We start from the raw sequence: 15,436 nt of genomic DNA on the forward strand, positions 1-15,436 counted from the left end.
CAATATAGATATCCCATTTTATTTAATAATTCTAACCTTGCCCTACAATGAATGCTAAGCCTAATTCCACTTTTCAAACATTTGTAATATATTTTTTTCATGATTACCTATTGGGCTATGCCATGAAGTTTCTCAAGCCCTGTAATCACCCAGCCTTAAGTCTGAAGAAAGAGCCCAGAACAGTGACAGAGATATCAATGATTTACTAACAACAGTTTATTGGATAGAGAAAGATCCTGGAGTGACCCCCACACAGCATAAGGCAGAGAGCAGACATTAGCTGTGGGGGCAGGGATGAGGGGAGGTTACCAGTTATAGGGGGAATTGACTTCTGGTTGGCCCATCTGTTACCAGGGAAACAAGCAGAGGAGCACACCTCTCACCAGTTCAGTTCAGTTCAGTTCAGACACTCAGTCATGTCCAGCTCTTTGCAACCCCATGGACTGCAGCACGCAGACCTCCCTGTCCATCAACAACTCCCGAAGTTTACTCAAACTCATGTCCATTGAGTTGGCGATGCCATCCAACCATCTCTTTCTCTGTCATCCCCTTCTCCTCCTGCCTTCAATCTTTCTCAGCATCAGGGTCTTTTCCAATGAGTCAGTTCTTCGCATCAGTCCTTCCAATGAATATTCAAGGCTGGTTTCTTTTAGGATGGACTGGTTGGATCTCCTTGCTGTTCAAGGGACTCTCAAGAATCTTCTCCAACACCACAGTTCAAAAGCATCAGTTCTTTGGTGCTCAGCTTTCTTTATAGTCCAACTTTCACATCCATACATGACTACTGGAAAAACCGTAACTTTGACTAGATAGACCTTTGTTGGTAAAGTAATGTCTCTGCTTTTTAATATGCTGTCTAGGTTGGTCATAACTTTCCTTCCAAGGAGCAAGTGTCTTAATTTCATGGCTGCAGTCACCATCTGCAGTGAGTTTGGAGCCCAAAAAAATAAAAGCTGTCACTGTTTCTACTGTTTCCCCTTCTATTTGCCATGAAGTGATGGGACCAGATGCCGTGTGATTAGTTTTCTGAATGTTGAGTTTTAAGCCAACTTTTTCACTCTCCTCTTTCACTTTCATCAACAGGCTCTTTAGTTCTTCTTTGCTTTCTGCCATAAGGGTGGTATCATCTGCATATCTGAAGTTAATATTTTTCCTGGCAATCTTGATTCTAGCCTGTGCTTCTTCCAGCCCGGCATTTTGCATGATGTACTCTGCATATAAGTTAAATAAGCAGGGTGACAATATACAGCCTTGACATACTCCTTTCCCGGTTTGGAACCATTCTGTTATTCCATGTCCAATTCTAACTGTTGCTTCTTGACCTGCATGCAGATTTCTCAGGAGGCAGGTTAACCCCTCTATTAATCCAGTCAAGGATCAGATGTTTTTCTCTGATAAACTAGCATAGTGAAAGTCTCTGACCTGACCCAAAGATAAGAACAATGACTGCTAGAGCTTGGGGCCAGCATGGAGATACTTACTGATTAAGCTCTATGACTAAGAGGGGGAAGGTCAGTCCTGTGAGTAGGGTGAGGTAGGGCAGGAACTGGTCAGCAGGAGTGAACAGAGAGAGCAAGAGAGTGCCCGTCTTGAGTGGCCTAACCGTACACCACCTCCATCTTCTTTCTCTTAGTGGAACCAAAGAACCTCTACTCTTCTTGCCTGTTTATCAACTCCCTCTGTTCAGAGGCCCTAATGTTCCCATATAAGAAAATCCTTTCTAGACAGACTGTAGGGGAAATACAATAGAGAATTAAATGAAGCTGTGTAAACAATATGTTTTCATGAAAACTGATTTGTTGAATCAATGGTTTAACAGAGACTTTAGGACTAAAGCCTCTTCTCCCTGCAGAAGGAAATGGCAACCCACTCCAGTACTCTTGCCTAGAAAATCCCATGGATGGAGGAGCCTGGTGCAGGCTACTGTCCATGGGGTCACAAAGAGTCGGACACGACTGAGCGATTTCACTTTCACTTCACTTAGGACTAACATTCCGAATGCACTCAGTCTGTGTGGACAGTTATCTATTAGATACTTGAGGACAAACTCCAGCACGAGATCATTCAATCACAACCCCAAAGTGTCTGAAGCAGATCAAGATGGTCAGAGACACAATTCCAACATAAGTAGCCACTACACAACTGAGTTTGGGGCAAGTACAAGGCCAAAGGCAGAGAGAATGAAAGAATAAAGTGTACTAGTGTGTGGGTGGTGTGGGTATCAGAGAATTCTTCCAAGAGGTTTAAAACACAGCAGACAAAACAATATTAATATGAAATAGTTGCTGATTCACTATGTGGAAATGAGCTAATGTGTGTTGTTTGTTAAGATAGGAAGAGTTACACCAGGGAACCAAATGATTAAAGAGAAAAATGTAGGTTATTTTAGACACAGCTAGAGGGGCTTCCCTGATGGTTCAGCAGGTAAAGAATCTGCCTGCAATGAAGGAGATATAGGTTCAATCCTTGGGTCGGGAAGATCCCCTGGAGGAGCAAATGGCAAGACACACCAGTACTCTTGCCTGGAAAATCCCATGACGGAGGCGCTTACAGTCCACGGGGTCACAAAGAGTTGGACACCACTTAGCAGAGCAGAGAGAAACATATAGAAGCTACTGAACTGAATACAAATGGTAACATTTCTACAGATAATTAAAAATCAGAAGATCTACAGCCTATGAGTGTATGCAATATGACACATAAGTTGGCAGCACTTAAGAGACATTATTCAAGAACCTCAGGATTTAATCACCAGTTCACTTCTGAAGGGCTCACTGGACCATGAATAGGTCCTGACTTCTTTGAAGCCGTGGGTGTTCAGAGAAGCCCAGAGGAGGAAGTTCACCGGGGAGCTGTAGTTAACCACAGCCTATTCCTGTCCAGACCTAGAGGGCTGTCTGACCATGTGTTCTCACCTGTTTTATAATAGCTCACCCTGGGTGCTTGTCAGGTCATACCAGGTGGATGATTCTCCTCTGTCCTCACTCACTCGGCCTCTTTCCCAGCACATCACCATCCAGCAGCTCCTTCTCTTCCCCTGCTCCTCCTGGCCAAATGAGGTCCAGTGGGAGGGGGAAAGTCATGAATGTGCAGAAGATGGAGACTCACACTGGAATCTCAGACTCACCAAGTGAAGATAAAAGAAACTAATGTGAAATATGGATTAATTAATTAGTTTTCATTAATTCAGCAATCAATTATTGAGCACCTATTTTGTTTAGAATATTGCAGTATTTCTCAACATTCTGTTATGTATCCAGAAAGTATTAACAAAGGAATACTTTTGACTGAATTTCTCTTTCATAAGCATGTAGTTTGGGGGTGAGGGGTTTGTCCTTCTGCAGTTTCCTCTTTCCTGGGATTTCTCCTTAATTTCCTGCTAGAATAGCTCTCTTTTTTGAAGGATCAAATGTCCTCTAGTTTCTCCTTGCTTTTGATCACTCACACTGACTTTATGTGTTCTTTTTTATATATTTTTTATTTTCAGAGAATTTATAAGTATTATTGACAGGAGGGGTAATCTAATGCAGGCTATTCTTTTTGTTGTAAATTTTCAGATTCTTTTATTTTATTCTCTCTGTGTTGACTACTGGGTAAGAAGCACAAATTCTAGAATCTGAAGTTTTGAAGAGCCATTTGGGACATTGTTTAATCTTCATCTGATGCACCAAAATCCCCTTATAACTCATCATTTTTTGAATCATCTGGGGTCATTTTTCCCATTTCTTTTTTTGTTGTTTAGTTCCTTATTGATAAATGTAGTTTCTATTTTTAATTACAAATAATACCACATGACTATATACTTGCATTGATATATATCTTATTTAATATATATATATGAGTATATTAATAGAATAAATTCCTGAATTGGAATTGTTGGATTTAGGATATATATATGAGGTTTTTTTTTAATTATATTTTTGTCACCAACTTTGGTACTACAGATGAATATATGTAATATATGTAAACTCTAAAGCATAATTTTGTCATAATTAACACTTATGGTTTTCAAATTTTTATGACAGCTTAAATGCACACATATATGGTCCTAAACACTGATTGTTCAGTTTTGCTTATATTTATTTCCCTTTAGAACCATTTATGTCTTAGGTCATAATACTCAGTGAGTGAGTGAGTGAAAGTCACTCACTAGTGTCCAGCTCTTTGTAATCTCATGGACTATACACTCAATGGAATTCTCCAGACGAATATTGGAGAGGGTAGCTTTTCCCTTCTCCAGGGGATCTTCCCAACCCAGGGGTCAAACCCAGGTCCTAGCAGATTTCTTTACCAGCTGAGCCACGAGGGAAGCCCAGGTCATAACATTATTGTACCTTTAATAGAGTGAATATATGTTAATCTCTTCATTAATTAATAAGGTAACACACATTATGGAGAAGGAAATGGCAGCCCACTCCAGTATTCATGCCTGGAGAATCTCATGAGCAGAGGAGCCTGGCAGGCTACAGTCCATGGGTTCACAAAGCGCTGAACACAACTGAGCAACTAACACAAAACATACATTAGTTATATTCAATACATTGTGTCACCAAACATTAAGTTCCCAAAGTTAAACTTTAGACTCTAAATATAACAGGATAAGCTATCAGAGGGTTCTCAAATGCCTTATTCCCTGTTGAAAATCTTTAAGTAACACCTATCAGCATTTAGATTGGGCTTTATTTATTTAAAAAACAAATATACTCTGAATTTCAAAGTAGCTTATCTCTTTCTCTGTCTCTCTGGGTAATTTTGCTTGGTTTGAAGAGTTATGAAGAGTATCATACTTTCTGTAGTGTCCTTGGCTTTGTTTTCTTTCATTCAGTTGGTATGTGGCATGTCCATCCATATCGTTGCTAGCAGGTATTATCCATCCATGTTTATTGCTGATGCTGTTCTATAATTCAGTTGTCTATTTCCCTATTACTGAAAAATATTTGGGTTCTTTTAGTTTGGCATGTCCATTTTGGAGTTTGGCAGATATTTTCCAAATGGTCCGTCTTGAGAGTGGACAGACTTTCCCGCTAACCATCATTATATAAGGATTCACAGGGTGCATTTTGGTTGAGTTTGCTTGGCATTTCTGAAGCAATATTCCTGATTCCAGTTTTACAACTACTTTCATGGGCATTTATGAAAGAGATGGGAAAGAGGCATCTGCTCCAGGGAGTCCCAGCGGGAACAGTGACAAGCCCTAGATCACCCAGCCAGCTAGGACCGAGCTGGAAGGCTCTGGATATCTGAGACATTTGTTTTAAAACCTGCCAAAATCTCCACAGCATGATCTTTGATTTTGACTGGTTTTCCGGATTTGTTAGAAGACCAAAAGAAAGGAGATTTTTATTTGCCTCTGAAAAAGTTTATTGTGACAGATGGGAAAAAGTCAGATGGACGCCGCGGTAAAAAGCAAAGAGGAGTCAGTTCCCAAGAAAAACCTGTGGTCAGCAAAAGGACACTGGGGCATTTAGGAGAGCCCTCCTCCTGGACTTGGCCTGGGAGGAAATTTCACATAAGAAGGGAAGAGGGAAAAGAGAGATCCAAGTTCGGATTTGCTATTCTCCTTCCTTGAAAGGACACTGATTCTCAGAATCCAGATCCTGTCTAAGCAGGAAATCCCCAGCTCCAGTGGGCAGTTTCTTTACTGCTCTGTGGAATTGCCTTGCAGTGTTGTCTTTTTCCACCCGTAGTCCTGAGACAGCAGTTCTCCTCTACCTTTGCACCAGGGCGCAGTCTTCCTCCAGGCTCTGAGTCCTGCACTCATGGACTCTTTGGTCTCTTCTGCCCAGTGGAGGTGCATATGTTGTTCCAGGTAGGGCCTATCACCCAGGGATGCTCCTGACTACGTATAGACCCCCCTCCGCCAAACCCTTCTTGCTCTCATCATCCTAAGGCTCCTTGCATCCTCGGCTTTGCTTTATCTCTCTATTCCTTCCCTCAACTTGTATCATTGCTGTAATTAAAAAGCACACATGTGTACACATGCATCACTTTTCTTTCCTCTGAAAGAGGAAACAGGAGAAGACAAGGAGTATAGAAATAGAGGTTTGTGTTTGAACCCTTGCTTACCAGCTACTACTGATAGAACTCTTGCTTATCAACAAAATTACTAATACTTACCTCACTAGAATACTAAGATTTTAATGAGATACCATTTAATAATACCTGTGCAGTTTCTGAAATATACTAATACTAAATGTTATTTCTCACTTTTTATTCACTTATTTATTCATTTAATAATTCATTCATGCATTTACTAAATATTTATTATTTAGTGTGCCAGACAGCATGCCTGAGGAGCGCTAAAAATACAAGACAATTAAGACACAATTATGAAGGACTTCCCTGGTGGTCCAGACGTTAAAATGCCCCGCTTCCAATGCAGGAGGCACAAGTTCAATCCCTGGTCAGGGAACTATGATCTCATAAGCTGCATGGCACAGCCGAAAAAGAGACACAATTATGACCTCCTAGACTTCTACTGTTGAGTGAGGGTAAAGCACGAGTAAGCAGATGAACTTATGGCTGGAGAAATGGCCTCTGAGAGGTTTGCAGAGGAAGTATAAAAGAACAGAAGATGGGCATGTAACCCAGAACAGGATGGAGGAGAGTCAGGGAGCTTTTCCTGGAGGAGATGCTGCTTACCTTGCATATTATTGTAAATCCACAGTGTTGGGAATACAGTGGGCGGAAAGTCATGCTCAGTGCCTGGTGACAGACCTTGGCATGTTCAAAACATGCAGGGAGTCCAGGGAACCATGCATGGAAGCAGCTAGACCTACAGATCTGCGGCTCAGGGCCGGCTGTGGGCACAGATCCGAGGGGTATCAACAAATAGATATCATCCCAGGGAAATGTCACTCCTGGGCTCTCCCACCAGGAGGTTCTGACTAAGGTTCCCTGCTTCCCCAGAGAATGCAGATGTTGGCACCAAGATGGTGTAGGCTAGACTTCCCTGGAGGTCCAATTGCTAAGAATCCACTCTTCCACGGCAGGGGGCATGGGTTCAATCCCTGGTCCAGAGAACTAAGATCCTGTATGCCTTGGGGTGAGAGAAAGGTTATGAGAAGAGAGAGATTTAATTATGAGAAGTTTTAACCATCTACTCTCCCTGTTCTCTTTCCAGAAATGACATGAAGACCTAAGGTACAAATAAAATTTGAAAACTGAAAACACTTCCCTCAAGTCTGCTTTGTGCAGCTTTCCCTTTCTCTCTCCAGACCCATCCCCCATCCTTGTTCTACTGCAGAGGTTTCACTTTCTCTATCACCCTCAACCAGATCAGACATCTTCTGCCTGGCCACTGGTGATGTTTCGAAGTCCCCATATCCTATTGGACAGTGGAGGAGCTAGAGGTCATAATGATGTTTTCTAAATAGAGAACGTGGTGAGATATCTGAAGGGAGAATAGAGGATCAAGGTCTCCAAGCTGTTCCATCAGGCATTCTTTCCCCTTCAAACACACCCTATGAGTTTAAAAAAGTATGTCTATCCCACAAAATAATTTAAATAGAAATTAGTTTTTCCAGTTTTATTAACTGTCTGATAAGAGCCTCAAATAGGAGAACATAATTTATGTTAAACTTATTGATATATTGGAATGAGCTCTTGGATCCCATTACTCTGTGTAGGCACTTGTGTAAAGCCAAGTTCTTCAGGATGGAAATCCCTGGAATAAATGGGACCATTTGATATTTCTCAGTGAGTGAAGGTATGGTAAATGATCACTGAAAACACAGTAAACAAAGATGACAACTTGGCATTTTTATAGACCTTTCATTCTGAAAACATTTAAAGCACATTCAATAAATGTTTTCTTAAAGTGGGTTTGGGGGATTCCCAGGAGGTGCTAGTGGTAAAGAACCCACCTGCCAATGCATGAGACACAAGAGATGCGGGTTCGATGCCTGGTCGGGAAGATCCCTTGGAGGAGGGCACAGCAAACCACTCCAGTATTCTTGCCTGGAGAATCCCGTGGACAGAGCAGCCTGCAGTCCACGAGGTCGCAATGAGCCAGACATAACTGAAGCGACTTAGCAGGCACGGACCTGAGACTTTGGGAAAAGACAGCAATTAATTTGGAATGTTAGGAGGAGATATCAAGAAAATTCCCTGAGCACACACAGTTATGTATTCCCTTTTCATCCTAATACAAATCTGAAGAGCTGGGGAGCAAATAGCTCCTAGTGAGTATCCAGGAGAAAAGGTGAGGAAATGGAAGCACTGTGGTGTGAAAGGGATGTGTGATTATTTTCCATGTGGAAGGTGGGAGTCAGCTTTTGACTGCTGGATTTGGGTTGCTCTCAAGTAGTGGGTTTGGTTTGCAGACACCGTAGGAAGTGCTAGAAAGCTCATCCCAGGAATCTAAAGTTCTTTGTAAAGGATATTTATAAACAAAATTTTCTGAGCCTGGAATACACTTAGGATTCTCTCCAATCATCTCATTTTATAGACCAGAAAGCCAACATCCACGGAGGTGAACAGATTTGCCCAGGTTAATTGAGTGTCAGCCCTGGGACTGGAACTCATGGCTCTTCTCTGTCCAGGGTTATTTATCCCATGTTTCCTCTAGGCCAGCTTCTCACATTCTGCTAAGCTAGGGTTAACAGGCTGCTCCTGGTCACATCACACATGGCAACTCTCACTGTTCTCTCCAGGCACCCCTGTTCTAAGGAAGTTCTCTGACTAATGGTGGGGGAATGGGGGAGGGTTGCTCTTAAAAGCTAGGGGGAGGATCACCAATGTTAAAGGTCTCCAAGCCAGTGAGGGTCAGAGCTGCAGGCTGGAAGTCACAGGTCAGGATTGGGAGTGGTGGGTGGTTAATCAGGGAAAAATTCTCAAGAGAGAAAGACCATCCCATGTTTGGAACAAGGAGGGCAAATGGATTGGCTGACCTGAGAAGTGCTTGGTCCGGAGGTATTTTTGTTTATTGACTCCCCAGTAGCAAAAGTGAAAGTAAATTCAGCATACCATGCAAGAACAAAGGGAAGCTTGATAAACACAGCAGGCAGGCAGGGTATTTCCCGGTTCGGCTGCTTATTTAAACTGGAGGCCCGGTCCTTTGTTCTGTCTCCTGATTCTGCACCTCTGATTGAAGACATGGCTGCCACCCTCTGTGTGAGTTGAGATTTGATACCGGGATGGGGAAAGGGAGAAGACCTCTGAGACATAGGAGAGACTTAGGAATAGATGAGGGACAGTTCTGGGAGATGAAGGGGGTGGGAGTTTGCTGGGAAGACATCTGGAAGGGGAGGAGATGGGCATCAATACCTACTGAATGTGGAAAACATTTCTATAAAGAGTTCTTGGGCTCCTGAGTTCTTTTACATTGAGACCTTGCACTGGTCACACTTAGGGGTACTTGGTAGGAAGCAGGAGTGGGCTTTGTGCTCAGCAGGGTTGGCAAGCTTGAAACTATGAAAATATTGTCTTGATCCCTTTCTCTTTTACGCTGTTTAGGCCTCCAGGGCAATTAAACTTAAGCTTTCTTCTTTTCCCAAAAGAGAGGTTGACAGAATTCACTTATTTTAAGTTGTTAATGTCCTGTTACCCTACCTTATGTGAGACTATATTCTCTGCAAAGAGAACCTGGAATGAGGGCAATGCTTAGCACAGAAGAGTGAGAGTTCAGTGAAGAAATCTCTGTGGCATCTGGACTGGGAAAATATTACTGAATGAAGCCTGAAAGAAGTCCTCTGAGACTTTCCAGCAAGAGCACAGGGATGAGATTCCCTTTGTTGAGATTACTGAAGTAAGACTCAGATGTAGTCCCTGTGAGTGGAGCCCTGTTTGGATAAAAGGAAGAGATCATATTCTATAAAGGGTGGATAGGAAATACATATGGCTAAGTGATACTGAAAATAGGGACACTATAATAAATGAATTATTGTTACCAAAAAAAGTACAAATAGTACAGAGAAGATGTTTCCTAAACAGGGTTTTTATCTAAGATAGTCACAGTCATGGAGGACAGCCCTATGAGTATTCCATGAGACTGTTAAGTCTTTGAAATTCTCTTTGAGAGGTCTTTATAAACTCTGGCACACAATTTTAGATGTTTTGTTTTTGACATCTGACAAATTTTATCTGGATAGGAGACAGGTAAATGAAGTGGGAAATCCTTGATAACATTTTGGGGATGGATAAGAAGTGTGGTTACAAAAGAATATGACTGGTTTCTTGTATTATAACCTGATAATTTCAAAAGAGAAGTTTGAAACAAGGGAAGGACACAGCTTGTTGTAAAGGATCTGGAGCACCAGACTGGCAGTGAAGGGTGGGAGCAATGAAGGAGGGGGCACAAAGGGTGTAGAAGAGGGCAGGCATTCTAGGTAACTGTCTCTTGGCCTTTTTTTGTCCAGGTAACTGTCCATTCTGAGGCATGGAGACCATGGACCTTCACTGCCCATCTGGGAGACAGAGTAAATAAGATCAATGAACATGTCCGATCTAAGACCAAGGTTCCCGTGCAAGATCAGGTCCTCCAGCTTGGCTCAAAGACCCTAAAGCCACAGAGAACTCTGTCATCGTATGGCATCGACAAGGAGACAACCATCCACCTCACCCTAAAGGTGGTGAAGCCCAGTGATGAGGAGCTGCCCTTGGTTTTGGTGGAGCCTGGTGATGACGGGCAGAGGCACGAGCTCAAGGTGCGAAGGTCCAGCTCAGTGACCCAGGTGAAGGAGATGATCAAGATGAAGACCGCTATACCCCCTAAGGAGCAGATTGTGAACTGCAACGGAAAGAAACTGGAAGATGGGAAGATCATGGGAGATTATGGCATCCAAAAGGGCCATTTACTCTTCATGACATACCCCTGCATTGGTGGGTGACCATCCTGCAGATGGAGTGATAGGAGAAGCAAAAGATTTGGGAAGGACTGGGGACGAATTCTGGAATATGTCTAAACTATTGATTCCTTCATTCTAGCATGATTGAATAATTGGCCAAATTGCATATATTTGATATGTTAGAATACATTAGAATTTCAAGGCCTATTAGAGATGACATTCAAAACCAGTTGCGTTTCATCCTGTCTTAGTTTTGTCTGATTCATAGAAAAACTCCTATTTCCTTTCCCAATCAACAAGATAGAACACTATAAGCTGTGATCCGTGTTCTTCTCATTAGTGTGTTGCATCTATATTTAGCTCAGTGTTCCTTCTCGCATATGATTCAATAATCATTGAATCAAACTGACACTCTGCCTGTAGACAAGAGTGAAATGACTTATGAAGTGATTTATTTACTGTGACATAATGTTAATAAATATTCAGAAAAATTAAACTACTTCCCCTCTCCTTCTTTAAAGCTGTTTGTTATGAAGTGAAATTTGGCACCATGCCCCATCTTACTCTCTGTTTCCCACACCCAATTAAACCACTCTTATTTCTGGGGATAATGGTGGTCATGGTAAGATACTCGGGGATCTAGAGATTTTATGCCTCTAGTGGGGGCTCCTTGGGAATAGCTATACTTTAGGTTGAAAAAAAAACTTTCAGAAAAGTGAGTGAGTGTTAGAGCAGTCTCTGGCCTGCCTGCCTGAGGCTCTGTCGGGACTTCTCTGGTTTGGATGTGGAGGTGGGGGTTGATTTCTGGGTTGACCCCGACACTCTGCCCACAGTCTGGCTAGTGGAGCTTGTCCCTCTCCATGTCCTCTATCCCCTCCCTTCCTTTCTGCCTCCATCTCATTTCTCCCTCGTGATCACCTGTATGTTTTCTCACAGCCTGAAACATGCCACCCTCTTTCCCACTAGTCTCCTCTTTATAACTGTCTCAAGAACCACCTCTGGTAGAAGCGTTTATGAACCTAACCCCACTCAGCACAAAGCACACTTATACATGTTGCTCATTACAATTATGAGTGAAGTGCTCTGGGGTGGGCACTATTTAACTTGGTAGAAGGGTGTTTGGTTGTACTGATGCCCTGCAATGAGAGACCAGAGCTTTTCTTTTTTGGGGGGACGGAATCTCCTACAGGGCTGAGTATGATTTGATTGTCACTTAGGGATATGTCTGATGGCAGACACCATGGGGTCTTCCATGGTCTCTTCCACTAGACTGGGATATTCACACATCTCTTACCAGCAAATGAGCTATTAACTGGGAGATATAGTACCCCTGAAGATGGGAAAGATCCTCTCAAAATCACAGTTTTTTTCATCAGATGAGAAGAAAGCTCAAGGGCCAATGCTCCCTCACTAAACTTGCACAGATAAAGGACATGGGGATTTTACCTACAGCACGTGAACCTTTCCTGATGGGAGGAGGGGACCTCCTCATTAACCACGGGCTCCTTAGGGACAAATCTTGCAGATTCTTGTAGGGAAATGAACAGCCTGAAGGCTAAAGTCTTTATATCGGACATTGCCATCCTTGGGCCCTGGGTAACATTCCCCTCCTTCCCTCCCTGACTGACTCACTGTGCTCTTGCCCTCTCCCCAAATCCCTCAGGAGCCTCCTCACTGCCTCCTTCACTTCCTTATTCCTGAGGGTGGAGAGGAGTGGGTTGAGGGTGGGTGCATGACAGTGTAGAAAAGAGAAATGAACTTGCCTGCCACTGGTTGTAGCTGTGCGTGGGTTGCAGGTAGCTGTAGAGGAGGGATCCACAGAACAGTCAGATGGCTCTCAGGGGGGACGCACAGGTGCCCACCACTTTCCTGTGGCTGCCTCTGGACCTCACGCCACAACAGCATGGGCCGTGCTGCCAGGTAGGCCAGGATCACAGCAGAGGGCACGAGCAGCCACATGATCCAGAGCCATCACCACCTGGGGGACACACTCAGCCAAGCCCAGGGCCAGCGATGCGCAGAGCTGCACCAGGCACCCGGCCGGCTCCAGCCTCAGCACCCGACCACACAGGATGGCCAGCAGGGGAGGCACCACGCTTGTGGTGAAGCCCACATCCACCAGGGCCAGGTGGCAGAGGAAGCAGTACATGGCCACGAACCGCCAGCAGCACCAGCACCAAGTTGCCCCTTAGAGGAGGTAGCAGAGGAGGATGAGGGCAAAGAGGACAGGCTCCAGGGAGGGCCCATCAGAACAGCCTAGCAGGAGGAAGAGCTCTGTGCTATGGTTGCCCTAAAGGGCAAACTCGCAGAAGGTTTGGAAGGATGACACACACAGGGTGATGTATCCCTTACAAGCAAAGGGATGGGGAGTGCAGAGGGGAAATGGATGGCAGCACACACATGCTTAGGTGTCCATGGGAGCTCATTTACAGATCTGAATCCTTAGTTTAGGAAACAGCCATGTATAAGGATACCCTGCTGCTGCTGCTGCTGCTAAGTCGCATCAATCGTGTCTGGCAATGGCACCCCACTCCAATACTCTTGCCTGGAAAATACCATGGACAGAGGAGCCTGATGGGCTGCAGTCCATGGGGTCTCGAAGAGTCAGATATGACTGAGTGACTTCACTTTCACTTTTCACTTTCATGCATTGGAGAAGGAAATGGCAACCCACTCCAGTGTTCTTGCCTGGAGAATCCCAGGGACGGGGGAGCCTGGTGGGCTGCCATCTATGGGGTCATTGATGTATTTACCAGAAAATTATGTAAGGAAGATAGAATCTCCCTCCTAAAGATAAACATATTTGGGCTCTATAAGATAAAGCATCCAAAGTTCATAGCCACTGAGAGGTGCTTTGGACAGGTACTCAGACCTGTTTGATTTCCGAACCAGTACACTTTTGCTGCTTCCCTGTTTCTGGTGTATTCCTAGGGGCCAAGGTAGACAGTAGAAATCTAAACTTCCTCTCACATGATAGCCCTTCAGATATTTGAAAACAGATTTCTTTTCTGAGCCCCGCAACCCCCTTCTTTGGAAGCATGTAAAAAAGTGCCTTAAAATAGATGAAATGCTCCAGGTTAGTATAACCAACACGGGGTAGATCAGAACTGTCACCTGTTTGTTTCAGGTGCTCTACTTCCATTAATACAGCCAATATACTGGTGAATGCTGAATTTTAATCTGTGGTGAGTCTCTCTTCCAGGCTGTGTCCAATGTCCATGCCACTCCTGTTTACCATCTAGTGTGACGATCATGAGCAACACAGATGGGCACGTGTGTAACAGGAAAAAAACATCAGTCAGGAGACCTGGGTTTCACCTAACAGAACCACCTTGGTCCAGTGATTTGATGATTTTATAGTCATACTAGAATGAATAAATGCAAGAGATGACATTCAGGCTTATAGACCCATGGTTCTAGACATGTAGAGTTATAAAAAGTCAAATCACCTAATTCTGTGATTACATAGACACACTAGTTCAGACAGACAAACTTTAAATCTCCACGCCCATCCCCAATCCCTGTCCTGCTGCAGGGCTTTCTCTTTCCAGATCACCCTCAACCTGATCTGAGCTTTTCTGCCTGGACACTGGTGAGGATTCAGAATTCCCCAATCCTATTGGACAGTGAACTCGGGGAGGGTGCTGCTGTGCTGCAGCCCAAGGTCATAATCTTGTCTTCTAAACTCAGGGACAATAGGAACCTGGAGAACTATCTGAAGGGAAAGGTCAGGGATTCTGAAGGCAGGTCAAGGATTCCACTCGATTCCATCAGACATTCTTCCCCCTTCATAATTATTCTGTGTGTTTCAGAATGTATGTCTTTTCCTCACACACACACGAAATACGCTTAAATAAGTATTAGGTTTTCCAACTTGATTCTCTCTCTAGTGAGAACTTACAAGAGGAGAACGTGATTTATGTTAAGTTCTTTAAAGTATTGGAGTAAGTTCTCAGCTCCCATTACTTTGTTGTTGTTGTTGTTGTTGTTTTGTAGTGGTTTTGCCATACATTGCCATGAATCAGCCATGGATGTACATGTGTTCCCCATCCTGAACCCCCTCCATCTTCCCTCCCCATCCCATCCCTCTGAGTCATCCCAGTGCACCAGTCCTGAGCACTCTGTCTCATGCATTGAACCTGGTATGGCGATCTCTTTCACATCTGATAATATACATGTTTCAATGCTATTTTGACAAATCATCCCACCCTCACCTTCTCCCGCTGAGTCCAAAAGACTATTCTTTACATCTGTGTCTCTTTGCTGTCTCTCATATAGGGTTATCGTTACCATCTTTCTAAATCCCGTATATATGCATTAGTATACTATATTGCTGTTTTTTTTCTGACTTACTTCATTCTGTATAATAGGCTCCAGTTTCATATACCTCATTAGAACTGATTTAAATGTATTCTTTTTAATGGATGAGTAATATTCCATTGTGTACATGTACCACTGCTTTCTTATCCATTCGTCTGCTGATGGACATCCAGGTTTCTTCCATGTCCTGACTATTATAAACAGTGCTGCAATGAACATTGGGGTACATGAGTCTCTTTGAATTCTGCTTTCTTCGGTGTGTATGCCCAGCAGTGGGATTGCTGGGTCATATGGCAGTTCTATTTCCAGTTTTTAAGGAATCTCCACAC

At 43.5% G+C, this 15,436-nt stretch overlaps 1 protein-coding gene and 1 pseudogene across 1 annotated transcript; one reads left to right on the forward strand and one right to left on the reverse strand.

The window, feature by feature from the left end:
• The first annotated feature begins 9,034 nt into the window (after positions 1-9,034).
• LOC128056539 (ubiquitin D-like) lies at positions 9,035-11,267 on the forward strand. The gene is made up of 2 exons (XM_052649324.1): positions 9,035-9,114; positions 10,359-11,267. Exons 1-2 carry the CDS (start codon positions 9,097-9,099, stop codon positions 10,827-10,829), a joined length of 489 nt encoding a protein of 162 aa, XP_052505284.1. The 5' UTR covers positions 9,035-9,096; the 3' UTR covers positions 10,830-11,267.
• Positions 11,268-12,675: 1,408 nt separating this feature from the next.
• LOC128055586 (putative olfactory receptor 2I1) lies at positions 12,676-13,291 on the reverse strand (annotated as a pseudogene).
• Between the last annotated feature and the right edge of the window lie 2,145 nt (positions 13,292-15,436).

Source organism: Budorcas taxicolor, chromosome 11 (genome assembly GCF_023091745.1).
Source record: "Budorcas taxicolor isolate Tak-1 chromosome 11, Takin1.1, whole genome shotgun sequence".
Lineage (NCBI taxonomy): Eukaryota > Metazoa > Chordata > Mammalia > Artiodactyla > Bovidae > Budorcas > Budorcas taxicolor.